Raw genomic sequence first — 18,368 nt, forward strand, 5'->3', positions numbered from 1 at the left:
GGATTTAGAAAGTATCACTATGTATTCCTCACTCCATTCTAGGGGAGGTGCTAAGGCACAAATATTATTTACAAGATCCTTAGGTGTCTACAAATGTGCAGTCAAGGTTGAAATTAGCAACACACTTACATTATTTCAATGCCTGCATTCTTTTCATGCCTGCATCTTCAAAGATGAACACATTACCTACTCAAAAGGGGCCATCTTACAAAGTACCCAGAGAGGTAAACAGCCAATTATTTTAACTTTTTTAAACTTTAGTTGTAGATGGACACAATGTCTTTATTTTGTTTATATATTTTTATGTGGTGCTGAGGATCAAACTCAGTGCCTCACATGTGCTAGGCAAGCACTCTACCACTGAGCTGCATGCACCCCAAACCCGTAAATAACCAATTCTAACACAAATATGAGACTAGAAATCAAATTGAAGGATAAGAAAGGGCCATGAAAATCTGAAAATCTTGTTAGAAGAGGGAGGAAACAGCTAGGAGGCAAAAAAAAAAAAAACAACAAATGAATGTTTGGATTTTATTTCAGGTATTCTAGGGAAGAGGGGATATAAGAATGAGTTTGCATGAGACAGCAAATGAAAGTGGTCTTATTGGCAATGTGTTAGTGTGAAAAAATGGGAAACAGACTAAAAAGGAATAGATCATGAAGACCTATCTTTCCTAAAGTGAGAAGTGTATATTACTTCTACTCAGAGATTTTACTCAAAGATTTTAGAATGCTTTATAAAATGGAAATTATCAAGAAGAAGTTATTAACTGGGGGCTGAAAAAGGAACTCAAGAATGTACTATCACAAGAAAACTACAGCATTATTTACACTGGCTTCTACTAAAATTTAGAATTTCTACCATATAAATGTTGAAATCAAACTACAGTAGAATTAGTGGTATCTGCAGTTTTGTTATCAAGAGAAATAAAAGATATTTTGATGTGACTTTAAAGTTGTTGCAGTTATATCAAAAAATTATTAGTAATTATCATTAATTTAAAATTATGAAACTTATGAGATGTGTTGCAAGATCTTATTATTTAACAGATCAATAAAGAAGCCACATGTTATATCACAAATTATTTTTCATATTATGACAGCTATACTTCAATATATTAATTTTTAGCAAACTTTAAAGTGGTGACTTTTAATGTTTATTTTTAACAATGCAATTTTTAATTGATATATTACAATAATATATAATAGTCGGATTTGTTGTTCCATAGTAGTATCTTGATACTTGCATTTCAACCTCTATGTTTATACATTTAAGGGTCCATAGGCTTTGTCGTGACTGCCAAACGGATACTTGACACACAGAAATGTTATGAACTCCTATGCAAAATCACATTTTCGTTGAGTTTATAGAAAGAGAGGAATGATAATTCAAAAAGATAGAAAACAAACAATTCTTAAGAAAGGTCAACAGATTCAGAGCATGTGCAGAACGACTGCCTTTCATAAAAAGAGACAGAGTATCTCCAATGTAGCAAAAGAGGAGAAATAAAGACTCACAGAAACAGTAGATCCTTGATGAAAAAGTGAGAACCTATGTGCCTGAAACATTCATTTTATAAACAAAGTTAAAATTTAAGGTTATTCATCTTCCCTGAAGAGATCAACAGGGCTAATCCATCATGACATATCCCTGTTGACTACAGCACCCTAGGAATCACTGACCCTCACCCCAGGCCAACAATCAAAACTTGGACTCCCAACTCATATGGCTCTAGTCAGCCCCCAATCTGACTCCACTCTTTTTTTTTTTTAATTTTTTTTTATTGGTTGTTCAAAACATTATAAAGCTCTTGACATATCATATTTCATACATTAGATTCAAGTTGGTTATGAACTCCCAATTTTACCCCAAATACAGATTGCAGAATCACATCGGTTACACATCCACATTTTTACATAATGCCATATTAGTAACTGTTGTATTCTGCTACCTTTCCTATCCTCTACCATCCCCCCTCCCTCCCCTCCCATCTTCTCTCTCTACCCCATCCACTGTAATTCATATCTCTCCTTGTTTATTTTCCCATTCCCCTCACAACCTCTTATATGTAATTTTGTATAACAATGAGGGTCTCCCTCCATTACCATGCAATTTCCCTTTTCTCTCCCTTTCCATCCCACCTCATGTATCTGTTTAATGTTAATCTTTTCTTCCTGCTCTTCCTCCCTGCTCTGTTCTTAGTTGCTCTCATTATATCAAAGAAGACATTTGGTATTTGTTTTTTAGGGATTGGCTAGCTTCACTAAGCATAATCTGCTCTAGNGATTTTTATTATCAACTTTTGTGCTATGTGACCCCACTCTTTTGAATGGTTCAAAACTTTTGTTACAGCCCCTAGAACATCATTAGCAAAATCCCTTGTAACGTCAAGTTTTTCCCCTGTGTTCCTTTACCTTCTTCATGTAATTAATACCAGATTGTCCACTGAGACAACTGTATCTCCACCAGGGATCTCTAAAGGTGGTGGCTTTTTTTATTCAGAATGCACAGTGAGGAAGATATTTTAACTGATTCTTCTTGCCTCTTCCAAACTAATTTTTCCAACTCTTCAAACTCATCATTTAAAATATAATAACAAAAATGAAAACCCAGCTACTTGAAGTTCATGTCATCACAGCCACACCATCTGTCACTTCCTATAGTCATCTACCATCATACTTCATCTTTCTCTCTCTATTATTTAATTGACGATTAAAAAAAAAAACTTAGATCCTCTTCACAACAATTATTCATCAACCATCACTTGGGCAATCAGTCTTACCCTTTGCTGGTTCAATGATCTGGTTCTTATATTAACTTTTACTTCATACTCTGATGTAAATTCTCTACCTCTGCAGCCCAATGTGGTAACATGAGCCACAACTAGTTACTGAGTCTTATATGGTTAGTGAGCATTTTATTTGAGCATCACTTCCCTAAAATATCTTTTTCTAACCACCCTGCTCTCCCTGTCAACTTCTTTCCTCTTTTATCTATCTAAGCTGCTTTATTTCTGTTCATAGCACTTATCACATTTGGTATTATAGAATGTGATTATTTTTTCCACTGTATTTTCTAATTTTCATACTCTGTGTTCTGTAATAAGAAGTTATTAAACTTATAATAAAATAAAAATAACTAAAAATGAAATTACAGTTGTTAAAATAATAAATTATTGGTGCAGAGACAAGCAAATCAAGAGAAGGGTATTGAGAAATATGTAGACTGGGGAGTCCACTGGGGTGAAATGTGGGTGTATGTGGATCACTGACAATTTACACATTACTGGAGGGAGTCACACTTCATGTAAACACAATGGAAAGCTATTTGGCAACATTTTGTACAAGTGACATTCACATGTACTATCACTAGCAATTCTACTGCATACATACCCTGAGAGCTTTCATGTATCTGTGCCTCTAGAGATGTTTACCAGAATAATCATGGCAACACTGACAAAGCCAAATACTATAAACCAACCAACTGTCCTCAGATACTGAATGGATAGATAAATTGTGATATGTTCATATGAAGGAAAATGTTATGCAGAGGTCAAAGTGAACAATAAGAACATATACATGGTGCTCACTGAGTGCCAAACACTGTACTTGGTCCTTGTCAAAAATTAACTTTTTTTTAATCCTTAGAGAAGACTAATATTTTCCCTCTTACAAAATGTAGAAACAGGGGCACAGAGATTAAGGAATTTTCCATGTATTATATATGCAAAGCCAGGATTTGAGTTTCAAAGTTGGAGTTATGCTCCTAATTTACTATTCTCCCTCTATCAGTAAATAAGCTAGAAGCAGAAGTAACATGACGGAACTGAAAAAAAAAAAAAGGACACTACATGAAAGAACAGAAAAATCAGAAGTAATCCCAGGAGACTGCAACATACTATAGGATATCAGTTTCATATGGCTGGGGAAAGTGGGATGCTGGGGATGTATGTGCCTTTGGAGATTGTATCCTGTCCTCCTGGCTCCAACCTTCTCTCTCTGCTTCCCAGCCACTACGAGCTAAGGAGCTTTCTTCTGTCTCCACCCTTCCACCATGGTGTTCTGCCTCACCTAGGATGCAGAGATGGTGTAGCCCACCATGGGCTTAACCTCTGAAGCCATGAGCCCCAAATAAACTTTATCTCCTCTAAGTCGTTATTGCCAGATATTTTGGTCACAGCATGAAAAGCTAAATAACATTCAAGGAAAAGATGAATATAAACCCCAAGGTAACAACTGCTTCCATGCATCAAAGGGATGTAGGGAGAAATAGGCAGAAGACAAAGGTAGCCATCCCTGTAGTGGGATTGATGATATTCTCATTTCTGAGTTGACTGGTGGTTTTGTAGATGTTTATTTTATTATTATACATTCTAATGTATTTATGCTATTTATATCTTTTATGGATCAATCTAAATATATTTAAAAAGATACAAAAACTAATAAATAAATAGAAAGTCAGATAGTAATGAAAATGGGCTTTGGTCATATTTTCAAGAAGACTGATTTAAAGAAGAGGGATTTGTATCACTAGGTAGATCCATGGTTAAGGTTCTCTGTGTGTGTGTGTATGTGTGTGTGTGTCTCTGTCTGTCTGTCTTTATGAAAGGATCTGCATCCAGATTATGAGAAAGTGGACTAGATGTAGTAGTTTGAGTCATGATGATATTGCCTCCCAGGGGATATCTGGCAATGTCTGAAGACACGTTGTGTGTGTGTGTGTGTGTGTGTGTGTGTGTCTATGGGGAGGACTGTCACACAACTGGCAACTATTGAGTAAAGATCAAGGATGCAGCTAAAGGTCCCAAAGTGCATAGGACACTACCCTCTCCAACTAGGAATTATTCAAAGTGTCAATATATATTATCCCAAGGTAGAAACAGAGACACAGGGATTAAGAAACCAGTGACAGAAAAAGCAAAGCAGGATGGATTAAAAGTACAATAGAAAATTGAATGAGGGTCAAGTCCAGACAAGACAGGAGAGCTTTGCCCAAAGGAAACACATAACATCTCCAGAACCTGTAGACCACCTAGAGACCAACCCTATCTTAAGCCCACTCCTTTAAACAATGTCTATGGAGTAGACCTCATTTTGACTTTGGTGTAAGTGAAAAGAAATACAAAAGGTATATTCAGTTTATTGTTAATCATTCTAGAGAAACAGGCACAATAAGAAACAAGTGCACAATAAGAAATATAGGTGAGGTAAAGCTACATCTATGTTAACAAAGTATAAGCCACAGGGCCCCTCCTAGGGACTTGCCCTTACTGTGGACCTGAGAGGGGCCTTAGTAATGATGATTTTGTAACTCTGAATTAACTGTATTACTTAAAAAGCCCCCCGTCAAAATGTATGAACTTTGGGTCCCATGGAACAAGGATTTACCCCCAATGCAGGAAAGTTATTCTCTCCATAACATCCTTGCTAGATGCACCCTGAAGCTGAATGGTCACATATTACTCTATTTAGTTCCCTAAGAGACAGTTCATAAAACCACATCACTCTCCCAGTCTCCCCCTCTTACATAGTTTTTACAGGTCATTTCCTCCATAATAACCTATTTTCTGGCATTAAAGGCCTGAGGGTACAATTAGGCTAAGACAATAAATGAGAATAAGTAGGTGATTCAATTTCCCCTACTCTGAAGGGGAATAACTTTAGAGTGGAAAGCTGCTATCTTTTGGTCTCAAGGTGCACATAGGAAACAATAGCTCAGAAAAATTGTTATGAGGTTTTGTGTACATGAAGTCACCTAAGACACTCATTATAAATGTGGATTCTAAGGATTCTCTTCCTAAGTATTCCATGATTCTGGTCCAAGTATGGTAAAGAGCCATTTGCTCGACACAAGTATTCTTAATATTCTAGGATGCCATATCCCTTGGGAGATCTTTTAATAGTTATATTTTAACAATTTTAATAAAAGGATCAATCTATGGCTGCCTTACTTATGATTCCCAGCTTAGAGATTCCTTTGCATAAAATCAGCATATGTAGATGATATCACTGAGAGGGGGGAAAAAACAGTAAAGATTGAAGTGGGAAAAAGACCATCCAAGGAGTGAGAGAATATCCTATTGAAATCAGAAGGAGGTCATGTGTGCAAGTGCCCACACATGCACGCGCGCGTGAATGTGCAGAAAGCAAGAGAAAAAGCAATATACACATGTTTGAAATCAAAAGAGAACCATAGAAGAAATAAAAATAAAGTGTTAGAAAGAATGACTTAGGGTAAAATACAATAATTGTTTCTACTCTATTCTGCAACTACTAAAATGATAGTAAAAGAATTAAAATGGCATAATCCAAAAGGACAAATAAGACTGCAGTGCACATGCCAAAGAAATATCAGCAACATTTTAGAAATGCTAAAACATATGGACAAGTGCTGACTGGCTTCACACACTAGCAAAAACAGAAATATAAATGTCTGCAAGGTGAGGGGTGCCAATAAGCATGCTGATTCCTGAAAAAGAACTTTTCAGAAATCAGAGGTCTAGAGAGTGAAAAGGGGATTGGTGTTGATATCAGTGAAAACATTTCAAAGTATGAATACTGAGCAGTAAGCCCAAACCATGGGGGGTAAAGGGGGGTGAGTCTAACTTCACGGAGTAGCAGAAAGAGTCCAGAGCAGAGTGGAAATGTGAGAAAAATAATGGGCATTTTCCAGAACTAAGGTCATGGGGTCTCTCCTAGATAGGTTCATTGTGTTCCAGCACAATGGATGAGAAAAGACTAATGGTAGAAGAAATATGGGACAGCTTAAAAGACTGATGGTAGAAAAAATATGGGAGAGCTTTAAAATAGATATTAAAAGGGGGATTCTAAATGCCTGGGCTCAGGAGTAGGGTGGCAGGAAACAGCTTATCTACAAAACTTTGAAATCAGAATTGCATCATAACTCTCAGCAGTTATATTTAAGCTTGAAAACAATGGAGCAATAATTCTCAAAATTCTGTAGGACAAACTCTAGTAAAATAACAGGGTAAGACTCATATTTTTTAATAAAGTGTAAAAATTTCAGTAGAGAGGTTGTTGAAAAAATAGTAAAACTCATAAATATTTAAGCAGATTTTAAAAAGTGTTATACCTTATTCCACCAGGTTTAAGGAGCAACCATCTGAATTAGTGGTGTTACCAATAGACAGCATCGATATAACAGCATATACTGAGGTCACATATCCATATTTCTTCAAGCTTAGATATTAGAGCAATAAAGGCCAGAGGAACTTCTAGTAATTCAGCATACTCCAACTCAGTTCTTAGGACAGTGGGTGTGGTGACAAGAGCCATCATGCATGAGGAATGTCACATCACCAAGCAAAAGTCTCTGAATCTGCATTATCAGTGGTGTGCTAGAATATAGTTCAGACATGATTTTATAAACCTTTCACAAAATGATTTCATTTCTTCTGAATTTTATTTCAATAAAGTAATCATTCAAAAATTTAAAGTGATCAAAATGATGGAAAAAAACAAGTCAAGTAAGATCCTTGCAATTCCCCCCTTTTATTTTCCTTCTAAAATATTTTGATGTTTCAATACCTCTCTGTAGCCATCACTGATTCGTTCCAAGCTGAGGGAATACACAAGGTCCCTGCCTCCCACAAAGAGTCGTTCTTGATATTCATCCAGCAGCATTGTATGGAGATCAAGAAATCCAAAAGGGCTATGAAATATTGATGTTCTGTTCAGATCCAAGAGCTCTGAAATGCAAAGAGATATATATACTAAACACATGAGAAATGCAAATACCTTTAACAAATGTTTGTTAATGTTTAACAAACATTTTTCTCCTGACTGTATTTACAACCCTGTTGGAACTAACTAGTTAACAATCATGTTCTCATAGCTATAGAGACTTTAAACTTCAGTATTCAAAAAAGTTTAGAAATATATACTCAACCTTCAGTAGCGATGGAGGATTAGTTTCAGCCCCACTCTGCTCTGACACTAAAACCTAAGGATGATTAGTTTGCTTATATAAAATGGCATAGTTTCTGCATATAACCTTTGTGCATTCTTCTCTATGTTTTAAATCATCTTGAGATTACATATAGCACCCTAATACAATACAAATGCTATATAAATAGTTGTTATGCTGTATTGTTAAGGGATTAATGACAAGAAAAAAGTCTTCGAATGTTCAGTACAGACAGAATTTTTTTAAAAAAATGTTTTAAATCCATGAATCTGTGGGGTGTGGAAACCACAGATACAGAGGGTCAACTATACAGTCAAACTGACAATAAATTAAATGTGTGAAAATTAAAATCTTTTACCAATTTATGAATCTAAAAATTTAAATCTAATGTGATAGGTAAGGTAAATATTCTATGTTTTTTTAAACCTTTATTTTTAAATTGTAGGTGGACACAATACCTTAATTTTGTTTTTATGTGGTGCTGAGGATTAAACCTAGCATGCTAGGCAAGCACTCTTCCTCTGAGCCTCAACTCCAGCCCCAAAGTTTTAAAATAATAATAATAAAAAAATCATCCTTGACAATCTTTAATCTCCAGTGCTATGTGGAAAAGTCATTTTATAGCTTCTCTATTTATAACAAAATGCCAAATCTATATTAAACACTCTCAAAGTGTGTCCATTTAATTTTAGATGAACACCAACTCAGAAAAATCTTTCTACTTTAAATCAGTATTGAAAGCCACAGTCAAAATCAATAGTACAATTCTAAAAACTAATCAAGGTTACAGCTACACTGAGTTATTAACAGTGGGGGTTTGTTTTCCACAATTGTGATTTTGCTAATGTTCATGCATTTATGCCTATGTCAGAAATTGCAAACTATGTGCTTTAGACATGTATACTTAATTTTAAAGTATTAGAATCTGGCAAGCCTCTCTTATGTGTAAATTTGTTTGTTGAAGGTATTTAATTGCATATGGCAGTTCAATATTAAAGTTGGTAAAATTATATATGAGTGCCTTTGATAATGAGAAAGAGTATTATTCCCAAATTAGATCATGAATGGGGAAGAGTTTCTGAAGAGGCCCCTTGGAAATGTTAGTTAGAAGGTAACTTCTGTTCCAAAGGTCAACGTCAAATGTCTTTGACAGAGAAGGTGGAACATTATTGACCAGAACACTAAAATGCGGATGATAAAAGAAAATACAACAAATTGAGAGCATTTTATTCACTCTTCTATATCTTCTGTTTCTGAAAAAGATGTTTTTTTCTCTTCCTTTTAAAAATGTACTCCTTGTTTAAGTCTTTATTCTGCTACTGTTGATGCCCAAGTTTTTCTGGAGTAGGATTAACTTTAAATTTAGAGTTTACAACAAGCAATATTGTTAAAACTTAGGTATCTTTTATAAAGGTAAAATTTGAGATGAGTTGTTTATATCCTAAATAAAGAATTTGAGAACAAGTTGTTAGGGTGGGATGAAGAGAAAGTAGGTACTTTACTTGGAAAGGAAAAAAATAGGAATTTGACAGATTAGAATATCTTGAATCCTGGAACACAACATTTTTTTTCCATTTACTAATTTTGTCAAGTTAAAAATCATGCTGCTGTCCTTATTAAAGTATTTACACATAAAAGCACAGTTGGGATCCAATACCAAAACAAACTTACAGATGAAAGCTATCAGCTGCTACCATATTTTGTCTTTATAAACATGTATGATTTCATATCAGTACCACTAAATGAACTCTTTCCTATAAAAGTTTCCCCAGTTATACTGATAGTTAACTAAAATTTTCCAGTTTTTGTACTCCATGAAAATCATTACCTGGATGGGTGCAACTGATCAAAGAACGGTCACATATTTGCTACAATTAGCAGGATTCTAGACCACAGACTTGCCAATACACAAAGGGGCAAAATTTAGGAGATTAAATTTGTTGAAAAATAAAAGTAAAGTATGAAAGACTGCAAATATGAGGGCCCTAATCTAAAATATTATCAGAATGGAGTAATATATTTTTGAAGGTTTGCACTGGAACGAGAGGCAAACCAATCAGCAAAGGGGTTACTCCATGAGTGAATTCAATCTAGGGATGACTTTGCCTACTTCTGATGAGGTCATTAGTACCTCTGTTACCATCTACATGTGGAAAAATACACACTAACTTCTTCTTGTTTTTATGAATTGCCAGTTTCTGCTAAGCTTACTATAATTGCAATAGTCTAAAAGTGGTAGCTTTTATTTCTTCATCAGTAATAATATAAATTATTTATTAAATCATCAATCTTATTTTATTCTGATATATTAACTTCTCTTCTGACCATTTCCTCTTCTCTATGGCCAAATCTATACAAAGAGAGATGCACACATGTTCCTTTAGCTGCACTAAAGAATTGCAAATGTAAAGACTGAAGAATGCAAATGTAAAGAACTGAAATGTGCATTAGAGTAATGCAAATTTTGTAAATATCCACTTTTAGTGACCTTTACATTTTTTCCCAAACAGTAAGCTACCACAGTGTAACCGTTTAAATAACCACTGTCTTTTATTTCACTGATGGAAAAACTCAGGTGCCCAGAAATTTAATGAATATCTTACAGGAATATACTAGTATAATGAAAAGAAAAAAAAACAAACTTTGAAATTACCCATAAAAACATGAGAATGAAAGCACAATGAATGTATATATCATTACCAAAATTCTTATAGACTGATAATCTTGAGAGCCAAATGCTGGTCCTGGCTTTGGCCCTTATTACCTATGGAAACTTGAAGAATCTCTTAACCTCTTTAGATTGGATTCCTCAAGTGTTAATATGTGTTCCACCTTTAAAATTCTTAATTCTTTGAATTGTGTTTTTAATATGAAGTTTATAAAACAATATAAAAATAAACAAACCCAACATGTATATGGTTTTACAGAGCCCTTCTAAGTACTGTGCTGACCCTATGATTTTGGAAACTTAAAAATGGGATGGAATGGTCAATGAACAAGTCTATCACATTTTCTATAATCTTGCCTAAAAGGAAGTATTAAACACTCATTCACAACTTTTCATATTTAAATGATTATAAAGTCAGACAAATTGTTTTTTGTTATTGTTATATGGAATTTTGAAGATTGTGTAGCTTGATTCATCCATATGGTCTCAGAAGAAATTTCTTCCAAAATATGTTAGGCTGAATATTATCACATGCTTTTACCAATAATTCAAGAAATTTCATTTCCTTTGTGAAGATATTTCCTAGAATAATTCCAAAATTTTTTTTTAACTTAAAAAATTAAAAAACCAAAGGCCAAATCTTTTCCCTGATATGTGGATGCTAACTCACAATACGGCAGGGGGCTGCAAAATAGAAGTACTTTGGATTAGACAAAGGGGTATGAAGGGAAGGAAGCGGGAATGAGAATAGGAAAAATAAAATGAATCAGACATTAGTATCCTATGTGCATATATGATTACATGATCAATGTAATTCTATATCATGTACAAAGAGAAGAATAAGAAGTTATACTCCATATATGTATGTCAAAATACATTCTACTGTCATGTATAACTAATAAAGACACATAAAAATATATATAAATAAAAATAATAAAAATAAAGTCAAGAATATCATGTCAAAAAAAACCCTGAATGAATGAGTGTAGTTTTCTTTAAACACTTTTAGAATATGAAAGAAGTGCACTGAATATTTCTGTTGCTCTTCACCCTGACCAATACCACAGAACAGAACGGTATCAGCAGTTGAATTCCTAAGTTCAGACTTTACAGTAGATATATTATTTCATAATCATAACATTTAGCAAAACATATCAATGCAATGCTTTATATTTTCTTGTTTGTGATCTTTACTTTTTTCTAAGCCCTAAAAAGTCCTTCCCAGCTGGCTATAATTCTCTATCATCATTGACTTTGTCAGGATAAGGTGAAAGTATTCATTTGTGGGTAAGCATTTGTGCTGTAGACATAAATCTGGGATAATGAATACAGAGCCCCATTCTATATAAGAAGGTTTCTTTTTAAAAAAAAAGATGCATGCATTTATTAGTTATTTATTTTTATTTATTCAGTGTCAAATTCATTGCTCTACTGTATTCATTCAATTATTTAACTTACTTATTCTCACAAAGGATCTGATATTTCTTGCATAAATATATTCAATCAAATAAACATATATTTCTAGGGGAGACTGTAAGAGAAAAATAGTGAAATGAGAAGACTGGAATACATTTTAACAGTTAGGTCATCCTTTAGTATCTTAAAATGAATCTCTAAATTGATTGCAGGCTTCCTAAAATTCAAAATAGAAGTCAGAATAATACAACAAAACAAAAGTACAAGTTGTTTAGGAGGATTACATGGTCTAAAGGACTAAGAGAGGGCTCTCCCAAGGTTGTTTAAAGGGAAATGCTGAAAAATAACATGGTGGACCCTCAATATCACTATGAAATAATGTGTCATGTTCCACACCTCTGCTTACATGTATTTACAAGCCTTAGTATAATACAACTGAACACATATTAAAATGCAGACTACCAAAAGTAACTGTATGACCATTAGTGGCCACGTTAGTCAGGAAATTAACTGCAACAAATAGAGATCAAATTAGGAGAATTCAAACCCAAAGATAGAAAGTCAGGCCCATGGTAATGAGCAAACTAACAGAAGCCAAAGGAAATGATCTCTGAGGAGATGCTCCATCTCTGCTTCTTGCTTGTCTTGATGCCACTGTTCACTGTACTGATTCCAAAATGTTTCTTCATTAATTTGCTCATAGCCAAATATGTCATTGGCACCCAATTATATACAACCTTCCAGCTTCCACCTCAACACTGTATGGTAATAATTCCTATACTTCTTAATTCAATTCCTAAAGGAAAGGGCATATAATTATTTCAGCAGTGTCTATAATTCATAGATTGCTGGCTTCCTCTAGATAGGCTGCTTTGTGATCAATTATTCATCTATAGTTAAATGTGGTCCTTATAATTACGTAGAGCCAGAGCAGTCATTATGAAGCATGTGTTTCAATTCCATAGGCAAACCTATGCAATCTATCTTTATTACTCATAAATAAACTTACAGTAACACATTTGTTATAATCTGTATTTCTAGTAGACTGAATAATTTGACCTGCTGATTACAGATTCTCAACACAATCCTTTTACATGTTGGAGAGTATCTGCCACAAATAAAATCTGGATTTTTTTATTAGTTGATCTGAGCCATCTTCCCTAATAAGAACTTGATTGTCAGAGTCACTCACACTATTAGAGAGAAGAGAATATTTTCAATTTCAGTCTTATCTACTTAATTCAAATGCAAGTCTAGGAATTGGAATATACTTTATTTTTAAAAAGATGATTCCAAACATAAAATTAATTAATTAGATGAAAAGAGTAAAGTTTGGTAAATCATTCAATTCAAAGGTTTTTTAAAAAGCAGAAACAAAATTATTACAGAAAATCTAAAGATATATAAAATATATTATTCCATATTAACTAGACTCCACAATCTACCATGTGGGTGTTCTCATACACACAAGTAAGAAAAGTGTGGTTTATTAAGGGATTATAATATATCAGAAACAGAATGCATTTTTTTTCAGAGCCTGAAATAAATAATGAGGTAGAATGAAAAGTTTTCCAAATGTATGATAATTTGGATTAAAATAATTCAAAATAATTTCATAGTAACATCATCAACAGGAACATTTGGGATACTATGAATTTCAATTTTATTTACTATTAGTTTGTAATTTATAAACAGTCTCAAAAAAACTACAGAATTTTTCATGTTGCTTTTACTTACCAATTTGTGGGTTTGTTTTTTTTTTGATGTTTTATATTTCTTAAATGGTTTTACCTGATTTGCTGCAGAGTTTCAAAATATATTGAAAGTTCTTTTGTGTGTTCAAGCATACTAAAGGCAAAATAAAGGAGCAAAAAGCTTTCATCCCTTTCTCAGTTTTTTTTTTTTTTTTTTTTTAGGGTTAGAGCCAGTACTTTAAGTCATATTAATGATTTTAACTCCAAATCATAGTATATGGATTTGGAATATTTACCAAGCAAGGGCTAATGTCTTTATCCTTTTGCACTACTGCAAGCTGTCTGGATGAAAGAAAAAGAAATACAGGAAAGGGGGACAAAGAAACTCTAATCCCAGGTAATCTCCAGAAAACACAGTACAAATAATAGATAGTGCTGACTCAGTAAGAAGGATGGAGCTCATCTTGAGTTCTTCCTACTCTAAAAATAACATGAATTACTTGGGGAGGGAAGGGACAAAGAAACAAGACAAAACTGAAATGCACCAACTTAGAGTTCATCCGGAAATTTTCTAAAGAGGGAACTAATTATTATAGCTAAGCTGCATGCTAATTATCAGCTGTCAATGAAGATATACACTCAGGATTTAGTCATTTCCTCTCATGGCCTTTCTTTGTAACCTGCAAAGGACTTAGTTTTAAAACTCTCTGACATAAATACACTACAGAGACAGACCTCTACACTTTGTCAAAATATATTTAAATTCCACACCTCTGTGTGTAAAATGGGGGAGAAGCAAGTACGTATTTTCCAACTCTCAAACAAAAATAGATTTTAAAGACAGAGGTGTTTCTTTCTTAATACTAAACTTGTCATTACTTTCTGAATCCATTATTTTATACCATGTGTGTCTTAAAGTTAATTCAACTGAAAAATATTGAATTGTATATATATATATATAGTAAGCATTATTAACAAAAATGGTATATGGAAATAGCAATTAGAAATTTTTTTAACTTCTTAATGGTAAAAAAGAAGACAATTTCTTATAACAGGGTTTGATGATTTTGACAGATCTAACTTGTGATCATTAATAGTTTGTAATAATGTAGAAGCTAACTGTTGAAATGTAAAAAAATTAAGGGTTAGGGATGTAGCTCATTGGCAGAATATTTGCATGTGTGAGGCCCTGGGTTCCAGCACAGTAAAGCAAAACAAACCACTACACAATAAACTTGGTAAAAAGTGTAACAGGAGATGGCTCAATGATTCCTTGATTGCTCTGTTAGCAGCGGCTAGCCTTTTATCTATTCCCTGAAATTTAGATTCTTTCTCACAGTCATTGGTATATTATAGGTATTGGAGTGCTCCAAGATTTTCCATCATAAACCACCTCTAATAAAAGTAAAATTGTTCGAACATATGTAAGAATAGTCTAGTGTTAAACAGTCATTATTTCTTTAAAGAAACATGACGTATGCAGAATTTTAAGATTCCTTGTTCTCATCCTAGGTAGATTACAATTATCCAGTATTACACATTGGTCTCTGAACTCCTCTATGAACAAGAGGTCACCACGGAACAAGTTTGTGTACAATTATTATCTATGTATGACAGGTGTGTATGTGTATGTAATCAAATTATCTAAGTGAAGAACATCAAAGAATATAAAATAATACTCCCTAAAAGCCAGTGATTTAAATATTTATTTATGATTTCCAGCTAAATGTTTAATTATGAGGATATTTTATTTCACTAGAGGCCAAAGGAGCAAGTGCCATGTGAACAGCCTTCACAACTGAGCCTACACTCTGGAAGTACCAGAGTACTTTCTTCAGCATCTCTTAGGGCCTTGTAAACTAGAGCATGTTGTTCAAGATGTAAGGAGAAGGCAAAGCTTTTAAGAGCAATTATAAGATGAGATTTACTTGAAAAATACCAAATGTATTTTGGTGTGCATAATGGCCAGAAGGGGGCAAGAGAGAATGATAGGGAGGTTTCAAGACTACTTATTTATTATAATAAGCAAGTGGGGTGAATGGTAGTAGCAAAGTGCATTGAAGAGATAGAAATCTATGGCCTAAATGGAGTAAGTATAGATATGAAATTTTACATAATTAAAGTAAACATTTTTTCATTTAAGTTTTTTAGGCTTGGTATAATATATTTTAATTAAATTTAGTGAAAAAAATTCAAAATACATTGAAGATCCATTGTGTTTGGGACAATATTAGGGTTTTGGAGAAAAATTAAAGATTGATATAAACCTGTAAAAATTACACAATCTGATTTTTATATCATTCATTTTTTTTTATTTTTGTAAGTTTATTTTAGTATTAAGAGTTCTCATTAATATACTTGATAAAACTGGGCAAAATTTACTTTTTTTAAAGTAAATACATTTTATAGTTCAAAACCCAAAGAATATCAAGGTTAATAATGATAAACTCCCTCCTAGATACCTCCTCATCTGGTTCTCAATCTGGTTCTGTCCTCTGTCTGATTCTGTCTGGTTCTCAATTCTTTATCTTCAGGGGCTTAATTCTACTTTCTTGAGCACTCTTTCAGATTTACTTATGCATATACAACAAATAAGATGTATAGATCCTGGGCTGGGGACTGTAGCTCATTGAGAGAGCCCTTACCTAGCATGCACAAAGCTGTGGATTTGATTCCCAGCAACACAAAATATATAGATCTTTATAAACTCTCAACTTTGTTATGCACAAAGAGAATAATAAAATAAGCCCCCTTCTGTACCTTGTTTTTCTTTACTGAAAATATCTTGGAGGTCTTTATGTATCAAAATATAAAGAGGATTCAGTTGCATAATATTCTACTTTTGGATCACTTATGGAAGATGCCTTCCATTTAAATTCTTTCAAACTTTCCTAATAAAACAACACTAAGTATACTTGTAGGATAAATTTTTAGAATTAAACTTAGTGGGTCAAAAGATATACAAATTTGTAATTTTCATAAATATGGTCAAACTTGCCTGGGGATTAATCAGTTTAGAATTCCACTACTAAAGGTGAGACTATAATGTACCTCCTTAGCCTTAACAACCACATAATTAAAGTTTAGGATTGTTGCTGGTTTAATTGGGGAAATATAAATTTAATGTGAATTTTTTAGTAAAGTTTTAAGCATCCTTTCATATATCTTCGGATACTTTGGTTTTATTTTTTGTTATTTTCTCACCATGTCCATTGTGCATTTTTACATTGTATTCTGTATGTTGAAAGATTTTTCAAGCTGTTAAGTTTTATGTCATGTGAAGACATGGTTGAGAGATGAAAGAAGATGGGTTCTTAAATGTACACAATTGTGCCTCAACTATGTTAGAAAGGTATGTTTAATGTGCTCTTTTTTTTTTAACTTCAGTAAGCAGAGCTAATTCTCTTTTTTCCTCATTAAGTCTCCTCTTCCATACTGTTAATTCTTGATTACCCAGGATAATTAACTAGTTTGACACTTTTTTAAAAAGCTGCGTTTGAAATCACACACACACACACACACACACACACACACACACACAATATTATGAACCTGAAGTGGATAAGGAGCATTCTCAGTCTTCTAAAGTCTGAACTTGGATAAAAGATAAAAGATAAACTCCTAGGCACACCTATTCATCTGGACAGTTACATGGGAGTAAGAAAGGTGCAGTTTGCTCACAGTGGAACAGATTCTTTCAGTTGGAAGAAAAAAATATTCACTTCAAACCAACCTTTAAACCCCACACTTGAGAGTGCGTTGGTTTCTGGACATTAAAAAGTTTTATAATAAGAGCTCTTAAATATTCAGTCAAAGCAAAAGTTAAGGAAGCAAAGAAAATGTATAATTCTGTAATGTTTTCTATTAAAACAAACTTAGAAGAGGGGAGAAGGAGAACAGGTTTCTAGAAGTCCTACAAAATGCTCTCAGTATTACAAAAGTTAGTGTGCTATAAGTCTGACCATCATCCAAACACCAGCTTTTCAAAATGCTCAAACAGAAATTGTGAACGGTCTGTTGTTACAGAGCTTTAGTTATATTTGTTTTATTTACTTTTAAAGTTAGATGTGTAAATAGAATTCATTTCACAATAATATTTTTAAAGCCAGTTTTTCTGGATTGTGCCCTTTTCACAGATTAGATCCCACATAATATTTTAAGCTTAACAATAGAATACTACTGTTTTATAAATTTACTGTATACTCTTTCTTAAAATGATGTTTGAGACAAATGGATAACTGCTTACTTCATCATTTGTTCACATTAACACATATATCCAACATTTCTTTCTTCCATCACTTTCCAGAATGCATTCCGTAAGATGCTTTTCCACTTGGGAACAAAGGTGACCAATGGGGCTGAGGATGTAGCTCAGTGTCACACCACTTGCATAGCACATGCAGAGCATACAAAAGATAACTAATGTGTGCATAACTGTAATTTATTATAATTAGCTGTTATTTAAGTCATAAGTACAATTCCAGTTTTATATTAATTCAGAAATGTTCTGTTATAAAACTAATGTGTTCTCTACAATCTATATTTTAAATTGAAGTCATGCTAAAAAGTTGAATAGGTCTATCATGTATTTCTTCATTTTACATTTGATTATTTTAGTGATAGGAGTAATATATATATATATATATATATATATATATATATA

General features: G+C 33.3%; 1 protein-coding gene across 1 annotated transcript in view; it reads right to left on the bottom strand.

The window, feature by feature from the left end:
- Positions 1 to 18,368, bottom strand: part of Sema3e (semaphorin 3E) — a 257,184-nt gene that overhangs the window by 104,471 nt on the left and 134,345 nt on the right. The window contains exon 2 of the mRNA XM_048785929.1: positions 7,549 to 7,709. Within this exon, the coding sequence (XP_048641886.1) occupies positions 7,549 to 7,709 (161 nt within the window). The remainder of the gene's footprint in view (positions 1 to 7,548; positions 7,710 to 18,368) is intronic.

Source organism: Marmota marmota, unplaced genomic scaffold (assembly GCF_001458135.2).
Source record: "Marmota marmota marmota unplaced genomic scaffold, marMar, whole genome shotgun sequence".
Taxonomy (NCBI): Eukaryota; Metazoa; Chordata; class Mammalia; order Rodentia; family Sciuridae; genus Marmota; species Marmota marmota.